Genomic DNA, 26,812 nt, shown 5'->3' with positions numbered 1-26,812 from the left:
TTGCTTTTTTATGTTCTCCTCATTCCCATCTAAAAATCAGGCTCGAGGAAGGCTAACAACAGTTTTATTTCTAGGGCTCAGAAGAGTCTGGCACATGTAGGTATTCAATAAATATTTGTTGAATCAATTAATGAATGAATGACAGATGGCGAATGAAGTGAAGGCTATAAAAGAAATGTCTGTGCTTTACTGTATTCTTTTTTAGGAATAAATATACCTGTTATTGCTGGTTAAGCTGGGAGATGTTCCCAAATTCAGTGTATAAGAGGCTTGCTTGGCTGGGCCTCAAGGCAGCCTTGAAACTAGCAGATGATTGCTTGAATCCTACTGTCTCCCTCTATTAGCCTTTGACCTTGGGCAAATCCATTAACTTTTCTAAGATTCTGTTTTCTTCAGTAAGCAAATTGGTGACCTTTTAGGATTCATGGGTATTAAGGAGGTGCTATAAGAGAAGATAGAAGCCAATTTTGTGCTTTCAAAATAGAGAAAAAGGGTAGCTTCAGAAAAAATGAAATCCTGTTAATCTTCACAGTGGCTTGGGCCAAATTCATTCATTCATTCACTCGATAATGTAACTGACCATTTCTTCAGATACTTCTCAAGTCCCTGCATGTACTAGGGGGTCACAAAGACAAATGTCAGCTATCATGAAGCTCAATTTGTGGATTTGGCATGATAATTAAGCTGGAAGATCAGGAGAATCTGATGTAATTGACCTCAGTTAGGTATTTCCCATGATCTTATTGTGGAAAACATGGAGAGATGTGGCCCAGTGGATGACTGTATGGATTAGTAAACCAAGGAATGACAAAGGAAAGATCTGGGCTTGGGGGAAGGTTCCTAGGAGAGTGCCACATAGTTAATTTCTCCTTCGTCCTCTTCAACATTTTTATCAGTGATTTAGAGGATGTCTGAAGAAATGCTCAACAAATTTATGGATGGCATGAAACAGATCCAAAAGATTTTTACAGATTTTGGCAATAGGCTAAAGCTAATAAGATTAATTTTCATCTAATAAGTTAACATTGAACACTTCAAACATTTGAGCACCCCCACCCCGCAATCAATAATGTAACTGTAGAACAGGGAAACATACTTAGCAGAAGTGTTTTATTTCACATCTAGTTGCATATATACAAAATATAATGGTGTAAAGTGTCTGTCAAAAAAGAACAACAACAAAGAATAATGTAGAAGCATGACTCATAGGATGAGGCGGGTTTTGGTCCTGTCCTACTGAGATTAAAGAAGTACATGAAAACACATATGGTGGAGGGCTGACTGGGATGGTAAAGGGCTTCTGTACCACGTCATGTGGAGAGGATTTAAAGGAACTTGAGATGTATCACAAGATTTGGGGAGTAGGGAGAAATGGGGAGATGAATGCTCCCTTTGAACATCTGAATGAGGGGATTGGAGTAAATCAGTTCTGTTATGCATGTGCCAAAGGGCCAAGCTACAAATAATACCTTAAACCTAGGACAATGAGACAATCTAAATAATACCCACCCAAGCCCCTGACTCTTTGAGGCTGGAATGGGCTGCCTCCAGGAGGCACCCCCTAGGAAGGGGATGGGAACTTTAGCAGAGTGGCCAGGTTAGGGAACCGTGAAGTGCCCTCCAACCTTGAGGTATGGAGGCAATGAGGGTGCTTTAACAATCACCAACCCTAGCACAGGGTGGCCAGAGGATCTATCGGCATGTAAAAGGGCTTTGGAAACTCTGAAGTGCTTCACAGATGGAGGGGAGGTTGTTATTATTAAATACGAGATTTCCGTGATGTACTCCTGTCATAAAGCAAGGCACGGCTACAAATGCGTGGCTCGCTTGAGGGTGAAAAGTCAGGGCATTGGTAGGCATTGCTGGACCCACTGAATGAATTTCCTGGTGTCCTTGAAGAAATCCACAGGGGTTTCTGTTAGAATGAAAGTCTAAAATAGAAAGTGAGGAGGGAGATGTTCCTTGCCTCTCACTGTCCCCTTCCTAGGGAGGACCTTGTAGAAGGTGTGCGATGGCCCTACTGGGCTAAAGAGAAATGCACAGAACACAAATGTAAATCAAAAGCAGTCACTCTGTGCATCCCAAGGGGCCCCAGCTAGAGGCTGTTACTTGGTGGGGAGTGTGGGAAGAAGAGAGCAGAGCTGGTCTGAGGAGGAGGATAACTCAAATTTATGTAGCTCCTGGGGGCCAGTTCAGCAAACTCTGCATTTCTTCCTGGTTTGGAGGGTGAATGTTTATCTCCAGATAGATTTATTTTTCTAGCCAGAGACTTCCATTTCAAAGCTCAAAGGAATAAAATCTGCAATTGTCCACAGAGGGTCTGAGGGTTCTGCAGAGGGGTGGGGGTAACTTGAGATAAACTGTGGGGTGCACAGCCTAAAGAGTAGAAGTGGAGGAGAACCTGGGTGAACCAAGGCAGGCTGTGGCCTGCTGGGGTTACCTTGTCCTGGCCTGTGAGAGCCAATTGTTAAAATGTTCGGGAATTTGGTAAGCTGGTTGACATCACATGGGTATTTTGAAAGTGGCCATGGTGGGAATCTCTACACCAAGGAAATTGGCAAATGGTGCCAATCAAGGTCTACCTGTGCCCTCTCCTTCCTCACCTCTGGAGAGCCTGTTGTTACTAACACACCTCTAACTTCCAGGGTTCCCATCAAGTCACTTTCTTCCATTCTCAGTCTGATATGGGAAGAAACTGGCTTTACACAATCCATGAGGCCACTTGGTACTTTCAGAGCTGGTCCTAGAACTGGCCACTCCAGACTTGGAGCTTTCTTCTAAGGAAAACTCAGAGCACTCTAGGGACCTGCCTTGGTGACTCACTGGAGACAGGGTGAGGGAATGACATCAATATAGACATGCCAGGAGAAGCTAAGGTACAGACGGGAGAGGCAGAGCTGAGCAATGTCCTGAGAGCCAGCTGGAGGATCAGAAGTCTCAGAGTGGAAAGAGCTGGGGATCAGGCCAGGGTTTGATGCTCTTCTGCTAATTCTTAGCTACCTGTTTTTGTAGCAAGCTTCTTGACCTCTTTGGTTTCCTCACCTGTAAAATGCAGGAAGTTATGCCTTTGCACAGGTTGTGAGGATTAATTGAAAGAACAAGATAATGACTAGTGGATGGGGCAGGGTGGCATCTTGCCCTGGGGAGGCTTGCCCACTGTGAGCCATGATGCTGAACTCAGAACCTATGCAGGCTCTCTGGTTCCCATCTCTTCTCTTAGCTGTGGGTCCTTCTTGGAGCTAAGACCCTGGGACCAGCACCTCCATCACTTCCCTTTCTTGGATGCAATAACTATTGCATCTCATGTGGCTGGAACTAGCCCTCCCTGAAGTCTGAAGCTAAAGAGTTCCTTTCCACATTTTTGGTTTTTGACATATTGAGATGAAGTTCCCTGTCTCCCCATCCTGTAAAAGAGTGGGAAGAGTTGGTGACTATAAGATGTGTGTTGTTATGGTTTGGATCTGGAATGCCCCCATCTCCCAAAACTCATGTGTTAGGCAGTGTAGTAATGTTCAGAGGTGAAAAGATTGGATGGTGAAAGTTGTACTCTCATTAGTGGATTAATCCATTTGATGGATTAATACTTTGAATACACTACTGGGTAATAACTGTAGGCACATGGGATTCAGCAGGAGGAAGTAGATCACTGAGTCATAGCCTTGGGGACTATATCCTGCCCTGGATCTTCTATCTCTCTTTGTCTCTCTCTTCCCTCCTCTCCCCTCTCTCTCCGGGCTTACCAGCTGCCACAGAGAAATGGAGTCAGCCAACCATGAATTGAGACCTCTGAAACTGTGAGCCAAAATAAATCTTTCCTCCTCTAAGTTGTTTTTGTCGGGTATTTTCATCACAGCAATGAAAAGTTCATGAATACATGTGTGCAGGCATGCATCTTTGGGGATCTGCTGAGAGAGCCAGCCACTCTGACAGCCTGGTCTTTCCACAAGGATGAATAGAAGATACTCCCTAGTGGATGTAAAAGGTTCAGGGAAGCATCTCCTACCTGCATCCCTCAGTCACCCTCACTGGTTCTTTCTGTTAAGTATCATCCTTCTCCAGTTGTAGGGAGAGTGATCCATTGGGTTGTAGCTAAGACAACATCAAATAGGTTTTTTTTGTTTTGTTTTTTGTTTTCCTGTCTTTGTACTAGGAATTAAGCCAGGGGTGCTCTACTACTAAGCTACATTCCCAGTCCTTTTTTTTTTTTTTTTGTGACCGGGTCTTGCTAAATCACCCAGGCTGACCTTGAATTTCCAATCCTCCTCCCTCAGCAACCCAAGTTGCTGGAATTATATGTGTGCATCACCACAACCAGCAGCTTTCCAGTTTGACGGTAATCCTTTGAGTAGGTTATCAACATCCCATTTCACAGATGAGAAAACAGAAGCCCACAAAGTCTAAGAAACTGCTAGAGAGCATGGCCAGCTCCTGCAAAGCTGGAGCAACAATAGAGGGCGACTTGACAAATCGCACTATGCAAATGGGTGCATTTAGTTACTTTTCTTTGAAGAGGAGAATGGAAAGATCCCCCTCCCTGTGTAAAAGGGGACTGAAGGAGAAAGAAGGATAGAATCAGAATGAAACTTCACCTCTCAGGCATGCCCTTCAGTCTCCATTTAGTTCACCCTGTCCTTGCTGTCAGGCCCAGCTTCTCCCTTCGCCACAGTAAACCTCTCACACCGTCCGAGATAATTCCCCCCAAAGATAGAGCGAGAAACATTCTTCCATATGGAACCTAAGTAGGAAGACCAGGAGGGCTTATTAATCAAGGGTTAATTAACCAGTCTGTTGACTTCCCTTGGAGGCTGCAAAGGAACCTAGAGACCTAGAGCCTGAGAAAAAGCTGACCCCAGGGACCTTCAAGCCTTCCAGAACCTGGGCCTCAAATTGGCGTGGCTACTGCTCACTGCCAACATAACACTCAGAATTTCTCTCTGGCTCATGGAAGGTGGGAGCAAGTAGCTCAGAATGGGGAGACCTGTCTTTCTAGCACCTAGGAAGGCAGCTTGCATGGGGGAGAAAAGAGGTGCTGGCATCAGATGTTAAAAGTTTTCAATTCTACCTGGCCACTCACTGCTGGGCAACTTCGATGCATAACTTTACCTTTTGGGCTCACTTTGGAGTACTGCTTCATGCCTCCCATCCCTTCCTGCTTTCCACCCTCTGCTCTATGCTCCCACCTGTCTGCTTACTTCCCTCTCTCTTCTGCTAGACTGGAGAACTCTTGAGGGCAGAGACCTGGTCTTGTCTGTTGACTGTTATAGACCCAGTGTCCAATACAGGAAGTATCCAAAATATCTATGGAATGTGGGAATGACTTGCATGGAGTGGGCAGACTTTCCCATTGGATGCTACCTTTTTAACTTCAAATTTCATTCTTGACCCTGAATACCTCAGGCCACAGCAAAGAAGCCTATGGGCCCTGACCACACAATGATTGGCATAGTGGGCATGGATCCCAGACTTGGAAAGAATGGCATACGGAAGGATGTGCTGGGTTGAATGTCTACTTTGCATTTGGCTCCCTCTCTCTTTGCTTATGAGACTTGGGCTTTACTCAACCTTTCTGATCCAGTCTTCTCATCTGTGAAATGGGAATAATTATACCAAAGTTAGGGGTTGTTAGAATTAAATGAGATAATGTATGGTAAATCAGCTGACACTGAATAGCTACTCAGCAAATGGTAATATAATCCACACCACCCGCAACTGCACTCTGATTGATAGTTGGCCACTGGTGTTCTACATGGGCTGCTCTAGGGTCTTGGCCAGGTGAATAAGAATCTGCTATCTTCCAAAGGCTCTCATTCTACCTAAGCTTTCAGGGGAGTGGGGCGAGTATGAGCTTACAAGAAGGAAAGAGGGCTGTGGTGTGGTGAAAACAAACATTACCAATCACCAACTGTCACCTTGGGCAAGTGATTCAGTTCCTCTGAGTCTCACTTTCCATATCAGGGACCATATGGGAGGGTATACTGCAAACAGTGAATGCTCAGCAGATTTTGGTTTCTAAGTACTCTTTTCTATTTATGTATGTATGTATAGTGCTGGGGATGGAACCCAGGGACCTCCTGCATGCTAGAGAGTGCTATACCCTGAAATACACCAAAAGCCCTCTGAGCACTTTTAATGCTTCTTTTGCCAGCCTTGTCCTCTGAATCCAAACTACATATATACCCTGTCCCAGAGGCCCGAGCTCCCACACCTCCTATATTCCCCTGTACACACCTCCTACGTACACACACAGTCTTGCTATTTGTATATAGCCACATACCTCCCTCAGGTGCCTTCCCATATAAACCCTGCACAACCCAAGCCTGTGCCTTCTCAGCACAAATACTCGGCCTAAGAATACATCCCTCTTCTGAGTCCTTCACCTGACAGGTACACAGTACAAGCTGCTGGCCCCAGAGACACCCATCAGCAAATGCTCAGGCCTCCACTAGGGGCCGCCATGGCTCCATCAAGCTGCTGCACTCCCTCTAGTGCTGGGGCAAACCAGTACCGGATCAGTTTCCTGTCAACCAGGATACAGTCCAAGGACCTGGACGAGGTCAGGGCTCAAAGCCACTTGGTAAATATCAGCTGTGGCCTGAACAGGTGGGAGTTGCAGTGAGCATGGCCACTGTTGGGGGGTGGTAACAGCCCCCAGGGTGCTCCAGGCCTGGGCAAGTTCACTGACCCACAGCAAGGGGGTACAGTACCCCTTCCCTTACCCCAACCTCTGGAGCACACCCAGTGGCTCACATCTTCACACCTTTGCTCCCACAGCTACCTTTGCTGGAAATGTCCTCGTCTTTACTCTTGATCAGCTGGAGGCCCAGCTCTCTCAGGAAGCCTTTCCCTGTTCTCTACACTCCCCAGACCCAGTAGCCTGGGCCCCTGACTCTTCTGTATCTGTGTTACCCCAATACCTTTAACACTTCTGGTTCCATGGGTGGGTGGGTTTCTGGGCTCCTGTGCTTGACTCCAGTGTTTGTTAAATGATTAATGACGACCAAGTGAGGAAATGAGTGGTGATGAGTTAAAGGACCCAAAGAAGGAAAAGGTCAAAGAGGGATCCTCATAATTATTCCCCATCAAAACATCCCAGGAGAGAAAGGTCCAACAGCAGAGCCAGGCCAGACAGAGGCAGAACTAAGAGGCTCCTGGGATGGCAGGCCTATGTCCCCTCCATTACGACTATGGCCAGTGGATACACTAGACCACAGAAGGGTTCCTTCTGTGCACAACAAGGGTCCCAATAATTGATTAGTTGTAAAAGGGTTTGTAGGCAGTGGTTTACAAAAATAAGGTTTGTCTGATGATTCCTGGCCCTAACTGCAGGTCCTGGGGAATCACTGACATGAGGCTAATCAAAGGCAGGCCGTGAGCTTCCACCTCCCAGTTCTGTGCATTTTCCCAGGATCTGATTGCTCCTCACCCTCCCCATCCATCCCTGAAGGATCCTCATTTTTATCTTTGTCCCAAACCAGTGATTTCCAATAAGCCCTTTAGAGCCTAAGAACCTCAGTGTGTGCGCACTCTGTATGTGTTCTGTATGTGTGTGTATGTGCAGGGGTGTTTCTTAGCTGGAAAAACACATTTGATATGCCCATTGTGTTTCTAATAAAAAGAAATTAAAGTTCAATCCAATCTAGACTGCTGAAGATGTGCAGAAGATAGAGTGAGAAACCAGGTCGGGGCATGGACGATCAGAAGCTAAGAAATACCACTCCACTTTTCATACCCACATCCTCCACGATTCTGTGAGGCAGGAAGCACAGGCCTGAAAAGTGATCCTCAGCCCATTTACCAGAACAGAAAACAAGGCCCCAAGCAGACTATAAACTCTCTTAGGGCAGGAATTCTAATTTTGTACCCCTGGTCTTCAAGACCCACAGGAAGTACTCAATATTTATTGAATGGATGAATTAATGGAAGAAATAGTGCTGAAATTACTTGCCTAAATTTTAATAATTCATCACAGTGGGGCAGGGGCCAGGCCTAGGATTCCTGAATTTCTGCTGCGTTGAGTCACCCTGCAATTTCTCTCCAGACCACCAACCCCAAGGGCAGCAGGCATCCTGGGCCCTTACTCACCCATCCCCCTACAGCTGGGCCACACAGACACCGGAGCTCCTCGAAGATAGCACGGGCAAGAGAGGCAAGGCCTGAAAAGTGCTCCTCAGCCCAGCTGCTGACTTGGATCACCTGTTCCTGATTTATTTTAGGCTTTGTATCCTTGGGCCATTAACTATTTTTGTAGCTGTTTAGGGCACTTGTCCTGCTTGGCGACGGAGGAGAATATAGACAATAAGATCGCTGTTTCTGGTAACTATCAGAATTAAGGTAGTAAGTTCATCAAAGGAAAAAATCTAGATTGGGCCATAGTGTTATTCTTCATAAGCTTCAAAGTCATGGGACCAGCCCACCATCTCCTAAGTGGGGGCAGAAAGGCCCCACAGTTAGACCTGGAGGTTGTTTTTTGCTTTTTATACAATGAAGAATCCAGGTCTGAAGTGAGTCAGAGTCCAGGGATCTGTCCAGTGTAAAGACATGGGTGGCCCAAGCAGGCAGGGAGAGAGGTCACTGTGCACAAAGGGAAGAAAGACCCAGCAGAAAAGAAAAAGAAGGGTCTGTTTTGATGAGTTAAAGCAAGGGAAGGTGGGTCCCCCTGATGGTCCCTGGGGTGTTGCCCCCAGGGGCAGAGGGAACCGTCAATCACAGCCACAGAAAAGGCTTAGGAGAACTTTCAAAGCAGCTGAATTAACTCTATTGCTGCAAAGCCAGAATGTGTTTCACAGGCAGCTGAGCAGAAGGCCCTGCAAGGCAGGGGGCTCCGGGCCTTAAAGAGATGAGAGGAATGTAAACGAGTGTGAAAACATCTGAACCAGCTTCTGCCCATCACAGCTGCATGGGCTGGATGGAGGCCATTCACAGCCAGAGGCCCCAGCCACCCCTTCTGCCTCTAGTTAATGAAATGAGCACGGGGATCCTAATGACTGATCAAAGCCCAGTCAGCTTCCCCAGAAGGCTGCACCCCTGGCCCTGCCTGGGGTGGGAGTGGTGCTAGGATAGGGAGGGAAAGAGTACTCAGAGGTAAGACTGGTCTGGCTTCCTGCATGTGGCTGGCTCCAGCCTTAGCTTTCCTCTTCAGGATAGGTGTGACAGCATTCTCTTGACCTCAGACGGGCAAGGGCAGTCTCTTGGAGTCCTGGACACAATTTTTCTCCCCTTAAGTGTTGACAGAGGATGGAGAGGGATGGGGGAATGCAGCTTCTGCCAAAAGGTCTCAAGCAAGTGCTTGACTTCCTTCGGAAGTGAGTTTCCCTGCATTGGTCCTGAACTTTGAGTTCTGACTCTGCCTATCTTGTTTACTCTGGCCAATAATGAGGTTCATTCTTAGCAAATTGCCAAAGCCCTTTCAATATCAGTCATTGTCAAGTCATGCTACATAAGCATCTAGCCACCTACCTATCCATTTGTTCCTAATCCGCACTCTCCACTGAGCGCCCACATCCATAGGTGCTATACCTTGTGGGTCAGATGAGGATCCACTAGAATTTCTGCTTTCTAGTCAAATGCTCATGCAACCTGTCTTCCTAGGGACACGTAGACAAAGAGAATCCAAACATTAACACATACACCAACAGAACAGATCATTTGTGTCTTGCCTACAAGCCAGGAACAAAGATTTTCATGAAGTGGTGGGTACATGTCTATGTGTGGGGAAGAGCAGCATGGGGTGTGCTGGTAGCCAGAGTCTGTTTTGTGTGTGTACAGTGAGGGTGGAGAAGCCGTCTTTACTAGTAAATCCCAATGGCTTCCTGGTTTGCTGGTAGAACCATGGAGGGGGGAATTTTGCTCAGTAGATGACACTATATCTGCAACCTTAAAGGGAAGTGGAAGGAATTGAATGGCGTTTCCAAGGTGGAGAGTACATTGAAGGAAGGCTATATGCCTAGAAGGAGTGAGAGTGGAGTTGTTACGAAGAAAATTCTTGGAGGGAGACTAGAGTGATGCTGAGTGTGATTCTAAGAATGTACAAGAGAGAGGAGCAACTTTTTTTTGGGGGGGGGGGCTGGGGATTGATTCAAATGGTGCTTTACTATAGAGGCCACATCCCCCGTCTTTTTTATTTTTATTTTTTGAGACAGGGTCTCACTAAGTTGCTGAGGCTGCTCTCAAACTTGTAATCCTCCTGCCTCAGCCTCAAGAGTCCCTGGGATTATGGGCATGTGCCACCACACCCAGTAAAGGGGAGCATCTTTGAGAGTCCCATTAGCAACAGCAGGGGTGCTGAGGTAGAGAGAGGAGGGGCTATGAGAGCTCAGGTGACAGTGAAGGCCAGGCCCACTTGGGAGAGTTGGAGAACAGAAAGAAACTACAGAAAGACAGCAGAATACAACAGACACTAGTATGGCAATATGTAAATCAATGGATGTGTAACTGATGTGATTCTGCAATCTGTATATGGGGTAAAAATGGGAGCTCATAACCCACTTGAATCAAATTGTGAAATATGATATATCAAGAACTATGTAATGTTTTGAACAGCCAACAATAAAAAAAAAAAAAAAAAGAAAGAAACTACAAAGGGGAATAAACAGTGTCTTGAACTAAGGGACTACACACCTAGTTCATGTCCAGGTCACTCTAGTGACAATGTTTTCATTAAACAATCTTTGTAGAATTCCACAATCTCTGGTGACTCGCCCCTGTTTCTTCAGGACATAAAAGGAGGGTCTGGATCAATGATCCAGCTATAGCACTCCAGAATTGAGGTATTATAGTTAGACAGTAGAGGGCACTGCTGCCCTAACAGATTTTAACAGGAAGGAAGAAGTAGTCCACAGAAAGGGTTCCACTGGGTTGCTGCTTTTGCACTTCCAAAATGTATATTCAGTCTTAGTGATACTAACTACCGAGTGGTGTCCTCACAAGAAATCACAGGGTTTCCCTGGATGGAGAGAAGCAGAACTGAGGGGATAGAAGCCACTTAGCCATCATGCCACTTGGCTTATGCCCAAACAACATGGGGCCATAACCATTAATGCCTCCCTACTAAAATGGGAAGGAAAAAAAGTCTCCCTCATTTTTAATAACTTTATTCCCCAAACTTCAAAAATGAAATTGCCAAGTTAAGAACTTGCCTTGAAAAAAATTTTTCTAATTTATTATAAAGAAGGTCCGGGGCTTGGGAATTTTTTAATGCAGATTCCTAATTTTCCAAAGTGACATTCTCCTGTGCATTTGAATAGATTATGCTTGGTATCGCTAGCCCTTAGCACAACGGGAACATTATTAAAACGATTGCATGGGTCTCAGAGGAAGGGCTCTGCTTCTTGCTTCCTTTTTCATTTTGGGGACTTCATATCAGAGACTGTCCATTTCTTGCCTGTGGAGGAAACTAGGTTTCTGAGGGGACGATATAGAGAGCACTCAGCTATCCGGGCCTTGGGGAAACAAGGACAGGGCCAAGAGTCCTGAGAGTAGGCCTGAAGGAGTGAGGAGGGAGCAGGTCTCATTTCCTGAGGGCTCGGTTAGGGCGCAGTTCCCCTGTGTGCCCGACCTGTGTTCCTATTAGGCCCCACTTTCTTAAAGATATTGAGTGTCAGAGAACAGCTGAATATTTAGGATAATGACATTATGAGGGAAATGGAGCAGAGCCTTCCCTGGGGAGCGGGGGTCAGCTTTGAAAGCTGAGAGGGAAGAAGGTGGCAGGACCAGCACAAATTCCCCTGCATCAAACACATATGAGCTGCTCCAAGTCTTGAAAAATGTTGAGAAGGGCCCCCCAGATCCATTGGGCCTCAAAGGCCAGCACTCTGAAGAAAACAGCCCTCCCCCATGAGTCAGAAGCCTTTGTTCTGGGGACTTCACTCCCTGCCACCCACCCGCTCCATCCCTGCCCTAACTCATCTTCCTTAGCATCCCCCTCTTGATGATTGGCCAGCTCAGGGAAGGCCAATGATCATTTAACCACAGGCTTGTGGCTTAGCCAAGGCCATAAAGACCCCCAAGATCTTAGCCAGGTCACTTCCCCATGGTCAGTGAGTCTTCCTGGCAGATGCTTCATTCCTGGAACCCTGGGGTTACAAGCAGATGTGTGACTTCCGGTGGGGGGGTGCGGGGGTGGGGGGCAGATTATCCCTCTGCTGTAAATTCGAATGTTCTCAGTAGTGAAGTTCTGGTAGAGCCTCACAGAGAAGAGTCTGGGGCAGTCCCTGCACCTGGCTTCTGCTTGAGGTCCCCCCAAGGCCAGAGCAGCTCAGTGATGGCATCTGGGGCTGCAGCCCCACCTCCATCCCCTCTCTCAGCAACTGGGACTTATTCATCCAGCTATATGTGCGAATGAATTTAGGCTCCTGGATCAGCATTCTTGGACTACATGGACCCTTGCTACAGCAATCCTACTAATCCCTGCCAAACCAAAACTTCTCCCAGCTGCCCAGGCAGGCAGAACAGGGAGGGGCAGGAGGCAGGAAGCAGCTGCCTCCAGCTGTGACAATCCCGTGCTCTTTGACCTCTTGGTCCTTCCCCAGTCTATCCTAAAGCCTTGGGTCTGGGGTGTGTGTGTGTGTGTGTGTGTAGGGTTTGCACCCGCACCCACTACCTGCCAAATATAAGAACTGAACTCATTTCTGTTCCCCATTCCCATAGTGGAACTTAAAAAGCAGTTTCTAGTTACCAAGAAAAATGAGCCAATTTTTCTGCCTCTTAATACACCATGGGTCCCCTAATATTAGCCCGCTGGCCGAGAGATATGGGAATGGGTCTGCATCTATGAGGGAGGTGGGTTCCTGTCCCACATTATGCTCCAGAGACTCCTCTTCTGTCAATCTTTCTTCTTCACTAGTTGAGGGCTTCTTCTGAAATCATTTCTGGGACCAGGGACTATACAGGAAAGAGCCCTGAAAATATTGGATGTCTGAAAACTTTTGAATAGAGGAGATGTTGTAAATGCCAAGTCCAGCTCTGCAGTCACTCATGACAGACAGTTTGCTGAATATAGAATTCAGTTAGGGAGAGCCAGGGAGGGAACATGAAGTCACTCTGTGGAGTAAGGTGGGGGACTCAAGATCATGTGCTCACAGTGGGTGAATGAGGAGGGCTTTTGTACTTTCAGAGGGAGAGGAATCAAAGGGGGTTTGCATGCTGGACACTGTGCAAAATGGCCCCATATCTTCTGGTCATTTTGTGAGGGGATGTCAAGGGAGTACGGAACAGCTACCTATATGCTGACTCTAGGATGGGGGTATCAGGACCACAGGACCCAATGTGATCAAAAGTCTCCCTGCCCTATCTGCATCTTAATACCCTTTTCCGCTGCACAGATCTTCAGTGTGGTTGGTGAAAAGGGCTGTGTTTGAAATGCTGATGAGTAAGGGACACAGGGAGGGGCAACTGAATGGCTGCTACCGAGAGTGGGAGTCTGGCACACAGTAGGCCCTCTCTGCACCCAGGTTAAGTGAACATTCTAGTTTCACATGACAGATGCTCAATAAATAATTATTGAATTAATATTGACTTCAGAGGCCAGGAAAGAGAAAACAGGAGAGTGTGAAGGTAAAGGTCAGAGAATGGAGCCTTCTGTGAAAGCTCCCCCACATAAATCAGGCTTTCAAAGATCCAAGGGGGAGTGAGAGGCAAGTGGGGGAAGCAGAAGGAGAAGCCATAGGTCTTAAGGACTGTAGGAGCCCAACCCACAAAAGCTGGACCTGTCTTGCAGAAGGAGCAAAAGAGATAACAGAAATACGGTGAGAAGATGCTTCCTAGGACACTGAAGGACTTGCAACCGGGAAGGGTGTCTCAGAAGAACTTGAGCGGCTGTGCTAAGGGATGGAAGCTGGAGACCAAGGGGGAAAGAGTTGAGGGAATAGAGAAAGAATTCTATTTTTCTAAGTAGAAGTCCAGCAAAGTCCGGATGAGAACAGATTCTTCCAATAGGCTGTCAGTGAAGGACTAGACAAAAGGACTCAAGTGACCATCGAAGGGGGAGAACCTGTAAGTAGGAAGTTTCCTGAATACCTAAAGGCAGACTCTGCTTACATCAGGTACCAGGATCTTGAGTGTGGATTTTGTATTGATTACAACAAAAGGGTTCAATTGTACTCAGGTATGCCTGCCAGGTAGGGGACGAGGGACAGTTCTATGACCACTACTCCAGGTTATGGTCCTGGTGATGGAATGACTCAGGTAGGATCTGAACCTTGAGTTTCATCAGGGGCCTGTATTCACTGCACTCTCTGCGGAGAAGCCTCCCTAGGCCTGACAGGGAAGAGCCCCCAGGCTGTCTGGGTAGAGCAGAGTCCCATCGGATCAGACCCCTCAGCCCTGAAATATCCCAGCCTCCCAGGGGGATCCCCAGGGCTACCATGCTCCCTCCCCACTTCTTCCTTCGCTGGCAACTCACCTGCGGGCTGTCCTGGTAGGGTGGGGGAGGGACATTCTGCGTGGCCATCATTGTCAGAGCTGGGGCTGGGGAGGCATGTTGCATCATGGGATTGATTCACATCGAGGATCTGTGGGCAGGAGAAAGGGGGCCGCACTGTTAATACCATCGAGCACAGGGGAGCCCTGGGGACCCACCAGCTCCACATTTGTTTTTTTGTTTTTTTTTTTCAGGCTGGGTCACCAAGACTGGTGAGATACAGCAAGGGCTGGGGACCCTTCAGGGGAACAAATGAAAGCTAAGGGGAGAAGCTTGGGCGGGGAGGGGCTTGCTGTGCTATTTTGACTTGAAAGAAACAATATTCAAATCATATGTAAAACAGCCGGTACCCCTGCCGCGATGCTTTGTTCAGCATCAGCGAAGGCCTAGTGTGTGTATGGGAATGGGGGTGGGGGTGGAGAGGTGGAGGGTGACTTGACTGGTGTTAGCCCAGCGGGATTGGAGACTACTCAGATACCTCTCCTTCCCAGCTTGACCTGGGAGAGCCCTGAGCTTCCTCCCAATTGGTCATGATAAGGGTCCTTCCTGCCCCACACTTTCCCAGGTGTTGTGGAGCAAACACCAGGACTGGGAGTGTGCTCAGAGGTAGAATGCTTGCCTAGCATGTGTGAGACCCAGGCAGGGCTCCATCCCTACCACCAGAATAAATAAATAAATGGAGCAACCACCAGCACTCACAGGGGCAGGAAGCCTTCAGGTCCCCTCAGGATCTCCAAGCATCAGCCCCACCCCTACCATGTGTGCTCACCACACCCCCTAGTGGTAACATGGGATGAGGGCAGACTGCAGTCCAAAGGTGACCACTTGGCGGCTTAGGGAATGAAAGAGGCAGGGCAACATCAGTCCTCCAGGGTTTGTTGTTGTTGTTGTTGTTTGTTTATTTTGGTGCATGTAGTGGTTCCAGGGCTTCCTTTAGCTTTGGTTCAATAATAGAGTCACAGTCATCTGGGACCAAAAGAGCCAAATTGTTGGCCTGCCTTTTATAGAGAAGACACAATCCAGGAGTGGTGTGTGTGTGTGTTTCAGGTCTGTTCCACTGCACCCCACCCCCACTCTATCATCAGTAATTGAGCTGTCCCCGTGAGGCCTCAAAATTTCCTCTTGAACTAGAACGTGGTGCCCATAGTATGTAAGTGATACAGCCTGGCAGTGCCACCCAAGGAAACAGAATGCTCAGAGAGCTGATGAACTACAGTGGATGCCCTGAAATAGTTAGGGCCAGAAATTGCAGGTTAGTTGCTGATACTGAGCTATCTATTTGCAGGGAGGGAGATTGCAAGAACTTATGGGAATATGGGACCTGTCTCCTGAGAGGAGGGTGCTGAGGAGCTAGAAGCCTTTGTGAGCCTGCTTTCAAACCTTCCTCCCCTCTCTCTCAGAGCTCTCAAGGACTCCACTCTCCTCCAGTCTGATGCCAAGTCAGCCTGGCCCTCCCCAGGTCTTCCAAAATGTGCATGTACCCGAATGCTGCAGGAAGCAGGCGGTGTCTTGGAGCTGCTATTAAATAAAGGGGCATGTTTCCAGGGCCCAGCATATGTGTGTGTGTGTGCATGTGTATGTGTGTGTGTGTGTGGTGATGTTGTTTAAAGAAGGGGAAAAAAGATCTACTCTGGCCTGACCTGAGTCTCCAAAGTACCAGGTATGCTTTGACCTTAAGTGCACACGCAAAGCAGCGGAGATTCATGTTTCATTCAGTAGATGTTTATCGGTATCAGCTCTGTGCAGGGAACTGTATTAGGGGGTGAGGCAGGATGGATGAATGAGGCCAGGTCTTCTCTCCAGGGAGGCTGGTTGGTAGAGGAAGGTGATAATCTAGCAGGAAAGAAGAAGGCAAGGTGGGGATAGTGCAAGAATGATGGCTGTTCCTGTATGGGCAGTGCTGTTGGCTTCATGGCCTGAACTGCTCCTTACCCTGGCCTGACTTCAGAAGATAGACCACCAGAATATCCTTGTGACAAAATCACATAAAGTCCTGCCCATCTTGTACACACTGGGCACTGATTCCAGGCTTTTCTTTTGCACATGGGCTCAGCAGAGAGCTGTGAAGAGAGCCCATCCATTTGTGCAGGGGAATTATCAAGGCTTATTTTATTTTTAAAAATTTATTTTATACTGGGCATTGAACCCAAGGGTGCACTACCACTGAGCCATATCCCTATCCCTTTTTATTTTTTATTCTCAGACAGGGGCTCGCTAAGTTGCCTAAGCTGGTCTCAAACTTGCAATCCTCCTGTCTCAGCCTCCCCAATTGCCAGGATTACAGGTGGGCTCTGGCACTAGCCATCACCCACAGGGGCATGGCCTATTTTAATGATTACGTCTTTGTGTGGGTGGCAGCCAGCCAAAGGAGTCAAGAGCAGAGTGGAGAGGGCTCCAGAGGGGGAAAAGGTGGATATGGATTTATGGGGTTTTCTCATACTTTCTTGCAGTGCTGGGAATGGAATCCAGAGTCTCATGCATGCGAGCCAAGTACTCAACCACTGAGCTACTCCTCCAGTCCAGTACACATTCCTTGAGACATTAGAATGGACTTCCAGAATTAAGACTTTGGAGACATTAGAATGGGTGTAGAATCTCTTTTAAGAACCCTGAGAGAATCGATGAACTAGGGATGTTTCGGGGACATGTTAGGCACAGCCTCTCCTGGAACTCTGGACAAGGCAACTTTGGATGGAGCCTATGGGGTAGCTGTGTCACTTCCTGGGAGCACCAGTCCTGGAGGTTCATTGCACCAAGAGCAGCACAGATGCAGTGCTAGAAATTTCCAGAAGAGGGAGCTTGGGGGCAGAGTCAGGGTGGGATTCGCATCCAGAAAAGAGGTGTTTTTTGTTTGTTTGTTTCCTGTTGGGGCAACCAATTTCCTTTAATTCTAGGTTTGGGTATTTTGGTAACTTCATTCCATAAAAGAGAAATTCACAGTGAAGGCAAAGCAAAGGAAATGCAAAGCAGAGAATTTGGGCTAAATAGAGAAGTCTTTAATCTGCATTCTTTTGTTCACTGTCCTGTGAATGGGAGGCAGGTCAGTTTAGAGGCAATATCCCTAGACATATTTAGAGCTGTCCTGTCTCAGGACAAGGAGGGACATTAAGAGTGATCTGCTCCCAGAGACGACCATCCAGAAGGCTGGGATACTTTTCAGTCCTGAGCCTGCGAGGCTGTGGAGCAGGGCTCAGACTCCTGAGGTGGAGACCATACAAGCAATCTTCAGAGAACCCAGATGGCCCTTGCCCCTCCCCCCACTCCAGGTCACCACAGGCCACTAGGCCACTGCCCCATTGCCCTCTAGGGGCTCCTTCTGCAGGAGAACAGGAGGTCTTTTCAACAGGAGCTTAAGTTTCTTTCTCTGCTCACTGAGGCGCAGAAGCCTCCCACAACTTGACACTTGGGAGCTCAGCTGCCGTTGGACCCCATACCCAGCTCTAGAAGCCCCGGATCTTCACCCCTTCCACCTGCATGTGCACCCCCCATCCCACTAGGTCCACCGAAGGGCCACATGCAACCATTTGGAGAGGAATTTGGGGATCTGACTCATCTGGTCAGGGACTTGACTGAGACTCTGGCCTGAGCATGGGGGGAGTCCTTCAGCACAGCTGGGGTCCCAGCCTTTGGGGAGACCTCCCCTTTGTGTACTTCCTTTGGGAGTGGGGAGAAGAGTGGCAGGACTGAGCTCCAGGAGCAAACCCAGCCCAGGGCCTTGAGCTTTTGTCAGGGGCTGTGAGAAGCTGCCTGCCTGGCTCTGGCCCTGTCCAGAAGCCCTGGCGCTTCTGTTACCAGACACCAGGGCATTCAGGGAGCAAAGCCAAGACTGCAAATGGAGGGCACATGAGGAACATTTACCAGGGACAGATTTCCCATCCAGGCGAGGTTCCTGTTAGTTTGGTTTTGTTTTTAATGCTGAAAACCTTTACTGTGTAACAGCGAGGGGGCACAAGAAACAATACAATACTCCACGAGAATAACCAAGAAGAAATATTTGTGTCACTGATATCATCCCATTAAAAGGAGCTGAAAATATCATTTTACAAGAGGCCAGGAGCCCGGTAAGGCTGGGGAGGGGCGCGGGGGGGGGGTGGGGCACAAAGGCACACTCCTTTAGCAAACGGGAACTTCAGCCTAAGGGTACCCATCTTCCTCTGTCTCCTCAGCACTAGCTCCCCACAGCCAGGCACAGGAGGCTCTGACTGGAGCCCAAACTCCTGTATGTTGACAAACAGGCTTAGAAAAAAAATGCCAAGCTCGTTAGAAAGAGCTCATTAGGACTTGTTGACATGAAACCCATTAGACCAATTAACATTCCATTAACGGCCTGGGGCACCAAGGGGTTAATGCTGTTGGGCAGTAATTGGGCCAGGGTGCAGGGGTTGGGGGCTCGGGGGCCTTAAGGATGAGAAACAAAGTCTAATTGGGAACTGTCTGGCCAGCTGGCCCCACAGCATTTGTTCCTGGCCCCTGACCTTAGCTGGGACTAAATTGTATCCGGTGCTGAGGTAGGAGAGGGAATGCAGGGGCCAAGCTTTCCTTGGCCCCTTTCTGTCCCGTGACTGCTTCAAACTGAAGACTGGCCTGGTGTTGGCACAAGGACGAGAGGGAAGGGGATAGTTCTACCTTTTCAGACTCCAATAGTCCTGTTTTCCTCCTCCATGAACTCCCTCCCTCCCATCCACACTCACTTCTAGTCCAGTTTTTTTTCTCAGCCCTTGGGAAATGAGCTCCTCTTCTCTCCAGAGACTGATTTTCTGTGATGTTACCCATGGTGTTACCCAGTTAGAAAACTGTCTGGAGGGGTCTGGGGATATACCTCAGTGGTTGAGCACTTGCTTAGCATGTGCAATATGTGCAAGGCCCTGAGTTCGATCCCCAGCACTGCCCCCCCTCAAAAAAAGAAAGAAAAGAAAGAAACAGAAAAGAAAAAGAAAAAGAAAAATTCTCTGGAGAAGAATTTGTTGAGACAACAGAACCTAATAATAGTATTTTAGAAGTGCTGCAATCCAGGGAAGAGAGGTGAGGAAGGTGGTCACTGGTTTCCCTCCCTCTTTTCCTTTCTTCCTCCCTCCTTCCCTCCCTCCCATAGCAGCTAAGAGGTGCTTCTCCTCTGTCCTTCATTATATGCACGCGCGTGCGCGCGCACACACACACACACACACACAGAGTTTTCATGATTTTCCTTCACTTGATACAAGTAGGGGCTGTGGAAGACCAACCCCTTTCTGGGTCTCAATCTCCCCATTTGTAAATTCACTAGGACAAGAGCATTCACAAGGTCATCCTCAATTCTCAATTTCCAGGATCAGAGCCTGTGCTTAGAGTCCCAAGGCCTGGATTCCACTCCCAGTAGATCTTCGTGGCTTGCACAAGTCACTTTTCCTCTTGGACTGCAGAATAAAAGTCTTTGCCCACAATTAGCACTCCAGATATGCTTGTGGAATCGAAGGCAAACAGTTGGACTGTAGCTTCATTCCAAGGGCCAGCAAGCTCCCTTCTTCTCTTCCTCCCCTCACACTTGAAAGTGGAGGAATAGAGTCCCTGTGGCCAGTGAGCCAGGAGCCTGCCATGCCCCCAGCACAACCACCCTCGGGTAACCCCTCCACCCAAACCTTCCTCTCTGTACAGCTGCCCAGGCTGGTGTTCTGACGTCTAGACAGATTTGCAGGAGGCTGAAATAATACAGTGGACTCAGCAGGAGGGACCGAAAATCTGCATTAGTAACCTGGCTGGCTTCAACGGATCCCTTTGGGGCAGGTGCCTCAACCCTGGTGCAATCCCCCTTTCTCCTTCAGTGGCAAGCTTTGTCCCAAGTGGCCATCTCTGATCTAGCTCCCTTCCTAGAAGTGGCCTGTAGGTGGCGTGGCAGGGCCCCTCTTTAATTACATTATATAATATAACCTGTTTACTAAATCATGTAATCAGTCGCCTTAGGATTTACAGCTTGGGATGTGTATGGAGAATTGGACTTTGAGTCAAATTTAAAAACAAATAAAAATGAGAGGCAGCTGTTGCTGATAGTGTGATATTCATCTTTTGGAAACAAATTCACCCCAGTGCTATAAATTATGCCTGGAAAAAAAGTGTTGTTGGTGGGAAGGAGTTGGCTAGGTCTCCTCTGCTGGCAACTCAGAGCGATGAATCTTGAAATAACGGTGTCAACCTGTCACTGATTTCATGTGACTCTGTGGATTTATCTAAAGAAACACAGGCGTGTGGGTGCACACACACACACATACACACACACACACGCCCCAGGTCTCTTTGCAAAATCCAATAAAGGCTAAAAACCACAAGCTGAAAGCTGAGTGTCTACAGGAATTCCATGGTCCCCACTGCCTGGGATGTGTGGCCAGGTGGGGGAATGGAGATGGAGGAGGATGGAGTGGAGAGAGGATGCACTGGTGGGGTTCTACCCCAATATCAATTTGTTGGTTTAAAATGTTTCAAAAGGAGGAAGAAGTGAAGGGTCCTTGAGGTGGGGACTAAGAAACTGTAGGAAGAGGGGCAGGCACCCTTAGAACCTGCTGTACCCTACAGCTTATGAAACACTGCCCTAGTGTGGTGACAAAGTCAGAGGCCTGGGGATTCAGGCAACAGGAATGCTGGGCCTGGTGGCTGCTGCTTCCTGACTCTCTCTGATTTTAGGGTGCTGGGGGAAAATGGAAATCCTCTAGTCTGGTCGGATGAGGCTCAGGGTGGGGCCTGCGAGCAGGGAGTATACCTATGTCTGTGTTACTAAGGGGAATTCGGATGGGAGAGGAACTAAGCAGGATTTGCACCCAGGTCTGATCCCTTGCTCACTCAGTTCTGAGGCTGGCCAGCTAAGAGGTCAAAGTGAACTGCAGCTCCACAGTTACCCAGATCCCAGGACATACTGCAGCTGGCCCAGGGCCCTAAGTCCTTGCAGAATCTCATGACCATGAGGCCCATTTCCCTGGTGCCCCTCGGGCTCCTGCGTGGAACAACAGTGGAAGTTAATTCCCTACTGACTTCAGCAAGAAGCAGAGATGGCAGTCAAAACAACCACACCCTTTGACCACCCACCACTCTCGGTACTTGTTGTCACTTGCTGTCTCTCTGGGATGCCTACTTGGAAGGTGGTGCCAGGTCATGCCTAGTATCATGATGCTAGCCTCCAGGGAACCGTGTGGGGACAGAGAAGACGCCAGCAAGAGTTTTGGCTAAGACTCTCTGAGAAGTGTGAAAATATTTCTCCCTCTCTCCTCCATTAGTTCTAAACTCCTCGTGGAGTGAATGGGCTTTAGAAAGGGTAACATAGACCCCTACCTCCTCCCAAACCCAAGGAGTGGCCCAGGATCCTACTTCCAAGGGCCTCAACTACCTCCCCTTTCTCCACCTGCCTGCCCCACAAGGCCATTTTACTCTTTGCTTTTTATCAGGAATAACAACGTGTCCTGTGTGGCTGAGCAAATTGGTCATTTATGCACACTGATTAATGACCCAGCCTAGAGAAGATGAGCACAAGTTTGTTCCAGAAACCAGTTCTGGCTGGGGATAGCTCAGTTGGTAGAGTGCTTGCCTTGCATGCACAAGGCCCTGGGTTTGATCCCCAGCACCCAAAAAAAAAAAAAAAAAAAAAACCACACACACACACACAAAAAAACCCAGAAACCACTTCTGGAGCGTGGATGGGGGATGGTTGCTATCCACTCTGGATTCCTCTGTATCCACAGTTTAATGATGGGGGGCTGACGAGGGGCTTCATGGTTAATAAAGCAGAGGATTTGACTAAGCATGTTTGGGGACAAACCTTTAGCCCTGGCCCAGGCAATCACAGACCCCCTCACCATCCTTAATCTCTCATTCATCCAGGGACAACACTTGTCTTCCTTGAACTGAAACCTGGTTAGCTTTCCCAGAGAGGAGTGGTGCCATCTTGCCCTGTTGCTGACTGGCACACAGCTCTAAATCACAGGGGACCCAGCACACCAGGGCCCAGAGTTCATAGGCTCCCTCCCCCTCCATTCCTCCTCCAGTTCAGCTGTTCTTCAACGTGGTGTGAAAACATGGACCAGGGTCCTGAGCCCTCTTGTCCAGCTGCTACTGCCTCCCTGCACCAGGACAGTAGTGGTAGAACCCTCACTCATTCCCTGATGCGCTGTCACACCTTGGCTGACTTCAAAAAGCTGCTGATATATTTTACAAACTGAAACAGCAATTTAATTCCCCCTGATAGCGGCAATTGTCCATTAGATCTTCCTACCGAGGAGCTTAACAATAATTCCTTTCATCCAACTGCTTGCTTCTTCTTGATCTGAGAATCAATCCCATAAATAGCAGGCAAGAGTTTTCACATTACTCTCCCCCTCCAGCTTTTAGCATTTTGATGAAGATTCTTATCTCTTCTTTAAGCACTTTACAACTTGGCAATTTCCCTCCCTTTGGTTCCTTTAAAGAAAATAAAACAAAACAAAAAACCAAAACCAAAAAAAAAAAAAAAACCTAGAAAGGGAAAAAAGGGTAGAGTGCATGTTGGCTGTAAAGAAGAACAGCATTTGCACTCTTCTCAGAGAGGTGGTTTGTACTTTCTCCTGCTGGGAGGCAGGGGGATTGCAGCAATGACCTCTGATGGGTTCCTTCTGCTGAAAAGCGGGTGCTGCTTTGTCCCAGAGGGTGTTGTTAAGGTCTTATGGTTCATGCTCACCCACAGGTGGGTCCTTGTTTTCCCAGCGGTGTTTGCCTTACTTTCCCTTTTTCTGCCAGGAGACCCTTCCCCTGTTGTACCCTAGAAACAGAGGTCCCGGGTCTGGCTGCTGCCCTGACAGGGAGGGCCTTCCTTGGGCCTGTTGCCCCAGTTTCCTGCCCATCACTCAGGCAACTCCCTCACCTAGGGAGGGGAGTCTGCCCTCTTTTTCATCTCCAGTTCCTTTATGTCTAGCCAAACAAACGTGAGTGGGAGAGGTGGGGAGGCACAAGGAAAGCAGAGAGCTTGAGGCCTTTGATTCAATTATTTTTCTTTTCTTTTAAACATCCAGGCAGCTTCAGAGATCAGGGACAGAGGAGAGCCCTCCGGGTCTTCCTCAGGGTGGCAGTGAGGGTGGATTGCCAGGGCCGTGGGGAGCCCCTGCAGGGCCCTCTGAGACACTGTCACATGCTTCCTTGTCTGTACACACGGAGAGAAACAAATCTAAAAATGAACCTGGGGACTGAAGTCCCCCTCGACAAACCCGATTCCCAGGTTTATTATTATTTGTTGAGAGCTGACAGCAGCCGCTGCTCAGGAACTGAGCTGAGAAAACAACCCAGGCCGGCCCCTGAGGCTCACAACTCAACGGAGACAGACACACAGCTCAGACGCTGGGGAGCCAGGATGAAAGAGCCAGGCAGCCTCCTCCCTGCGGCCCACCTGCCTCCCTCCCCTTCATAAGTCTCTTCTCTAGTGCAGGGCACTCCCCGGGAGCCGGAAAGGGAGCTGGGAACCGAAGTTTGGGCAGAGAGGGGCTGGGGCAGGAGCCACAGAGGTGAGACCCTGAAGCCCATCCACTCCACCCCCCGCAATGATCTCAGAATCTCCTGGAACCAGAGGATCCTAAAATGGTCAGCCAGTCCCCTCTCCACTCTGAGAAAGGCTAAACCATATCCTCTGGGTCCCAATTTTTTAATTGGAGGAAAAAAAGCAAAATAAAACATAATCAGCAGTCAGTTATGGAAACAAGTGGTTGGTCTCTGGGCTAGGCTCAGGTTATTACTGCAATCTGCACGTTCCTAGCAAATGGATGCCCTTCCCTGGGGCCTTTGTGGTGGTCCCCCCAAAAAAGTGGGGAAGGCTGGGGTAGAGTCCACAATAACTCTATCAGCTGGAGGAGGGAAGCCCCCTCCACCCTCGGTCCTCACTGCTGTTGGAACAAGGGCAGGTGCACTGGTGCTGAGCTCCTGATCCACCAAGAAAGTCAGCCCCCAGGGAAGGAAGGACAATGGCCATGTTGTGAGAGGAAGTGACGATTATCAGTGAGCCCATCCCAGGGACCCTCAGATTCACACTGCAGCTGAGCAGACGCACCCTCTATTGCCTCACCCAAGCTGTCTCCTCTGAAGCTTTTCTTATTCCCGAGGAAGGTGTTCTGTGTTACGCAATCTCCTCATCAAAATTTGGCTCCAAACCCTACTCCTCCATGACAGTTTCTTTCACTTTCCACTCCAGACTGTCCCCTCCCTCAGACCCTTGCACAGTCAGATGTGGGGCACCGTATGTATGTTTCTATATTAAGAAAAACCTACTCCTCATCCACACATCTTATCTGGCCCGATGACCACTATGCTCCCCAGGAGACAAGGTGCCTGGCACCTATGGTGGGAAAGCATATGCAATAGGACTCCCCCCCCCCCATGGAGCCTGAAAATACACATGCACAGAGAGTGACAATTCAGTTTCTTTGGCTGACTGTTAAAAGGTAAAACAAACAAATCTGGGTAGGATAACCCTTCAAGTCCCAGCAGCCATTTAGGCCTCAGTGAGAATGACTTTATTAGTCCCTTTCCCTGAAGTGAATTTTGATGGGCGTGAGACAATAATAGTGAATTAATAACAACGTCATTTATTAGCCCTCACCTGGCACAAGGCACGATGCTCAGCTCATAAGGATAACCTTGTTTATTTTTCTTGCCAACCATATGGAGTCAGCATTATGATTGTTCCTATTTGTGGATGAGAAAACTGAGGCTTAGAGAGGTTGAGAGAGTTTCCAGTGTTAAACACCATCTGATTCAAGACTCTTGAATGTGTAGGGTGAAGGCAGGAAACACCAGAAAAGGAATGAGACCCAGAGAAGCCAAAGAAGTGCAGACAGGGCAAAACTGATCATGAAAACAAGCTGCCAACCTTGACGAGCCGTCTATCATACGTTGTCCTTTGACTTTCACCTGAACTAAATTTCTAAGAATTCTGTTATATGGACACCACTAAGTGTGTTCCACGTGCCACTTGCAGGCTTTTGTATATGGTCAATGCACATGTCTTTTATACCTTCCCACACTGGGGCTGCTTCAGTTTCTGTCAGTCCTGTCATCCTGTACAGCAGTGTTGGTCCAAATTTATGTAAATATTTTATTGCATTCTGCTCTTATTATTTAAAAAACGGAGTGAGTGGGAGATAGAAAAATGAAAGTGCTGATACCAGCAAGAAGAAGTAAGGGGCTTGGAGACATAATACCACCAAGACGAAGATGGAAAACACCGAGCGTGCTGAAAGCAGCAAATCTCGAGTCTCCGTCACAGACTCACTGGACTGTGTGTTCAATTAGGAAGGGAAAGAACAAAATTAAAGAATAAACATGAAATGACAGAAATGTCTGGTTGGAGAGCGCATCTCAAAGGCGATGTGTCATTGGGAACATGGTCATGTGTCTTAGCTGTCTGGGAGCACAACTCTGGGAAGGAGCTCTATATGTCTGAAAACTGGGCTGCTTGTCCCAGATCCTGCACCCAGCTGCTCAGGGCCAAGGCTCTGACTCACTTTGACCGGGAACCGTTAGTGTCTCCTTGACAGCCTGGACCAAGATGCCCTGTGGGGGCCCAGTAGGGTAGGGTGGGGTTGGGTGGGAGGGAGCCTGCAATGAGCCTGCTCTCTGTAACTGTCTCCACTTGGCCTTTTCTCTCCACCCTACCCCTGGCTTTCCAGGGACCACCCACAGCTGCAAAGAAGTCCCTGTTCTAGAATGAAATCTGTCCATGACTCACAGGCGAAGAGGCACCTGGCTCTCTCTTCGGAAAGCCTGTCCAGTTGAGCAATATTCATTTTTCGTGTCAGGGCATTCCTTCCTTAGGAAGTGTCACTCCTTGTCATATTTCCCTAGGTTCTAGCTTTCTCCTTTGGCTAAAGCCCCTTCCTGTGCCGCTTTCTTTCTGACCCTTCTCTTTCCTCAGGCCAGTGAGATTCTAGCAGCAGGGGTGGCCAGTGAAGACATCCTGTGGGTCTGCAATAGAATTTTATTCACAGTCTCCAAAGCAAGCTGTGATTAGGAAAGAGCACCAGAGCTGTGTTCTGCCGCCCACTGGCCCCTGGCTGCTTCCTGCAGCCTCTATCTCCTCAACCTCCAGCCTTGGGAAGGGTCTGTAGTTCTCTGGCTTCTCCTAGGGAAACCATTCGTCATTTCCTGGCCCTTCCAGCTGGACCAGACACAAAGGAGATGTGTTTCGTATTAGCAGAATCTTTAAATACTAGAAACTTGTCTGAAAAGTATAACTTGCATAGAACCTTAATCATGACTTTTGCAATGACAACTCATTTCCTATCATTATGGTCTCCATGGAAAAGAAAGAGCCCTGCCTTTCACACAGAATCTTTGCGAACTTGAAGTTCAAGATTGTGCCTCTACTTTCCCCTTCTTCATTCTCTTGGCATACCCCCACTTACCATGCTTTAGGGCAAG

At 48.3% G+C, this 26,812-nt stretch overlaps 1 protein-coding gene across 3 annotated transcripts in view; it reads right to left on the bottom strand.

The window, feature by feature from the left end:
* The window catches only part of Pknox2 (PBX/knotted 1 homeobox 2), a 266,622-nt gene that overhangs the window by 68,304 nt on the left and 171,506 nt on the right, over window positions 1–26,812 (bottom strand). For all 3 annotated transcript variants that reach the window (XM_027945514.2, XM_071617192.1, XM_071617193.1), the window contains one exon: window positions 14,399–14,507. In XM_027945514.2, coding sequence (XP_027801315.2) covers window positions 14,399–14,485 — 87 coding nt within the window. In that variant the 5' untranslated portion in view covers window positions 14,486–14,507. The remainder of the gene's footprint in view (window positions 1–14,398; window positions 14,508–26,812) is intronic.

The sequence above is a fragment of the Marmota flaviventris genome, chromosome 9 (assembly GCF_047511675.1).
Source record: "Marmota flaviventris isolate mMarFla1 chromosome 9, mMarFla1.hap1, whole genome shotgun sequence".
NCBI classification, from domain to species: Eukaryota; Metazoa; Chordata; class Mammalia; order Rodentia; family Sciuridae; genus Marmota; species Marmota flaviventris.
This window is presented reverse-complemented; position numbering and strand designations above follow the sequence as displayed.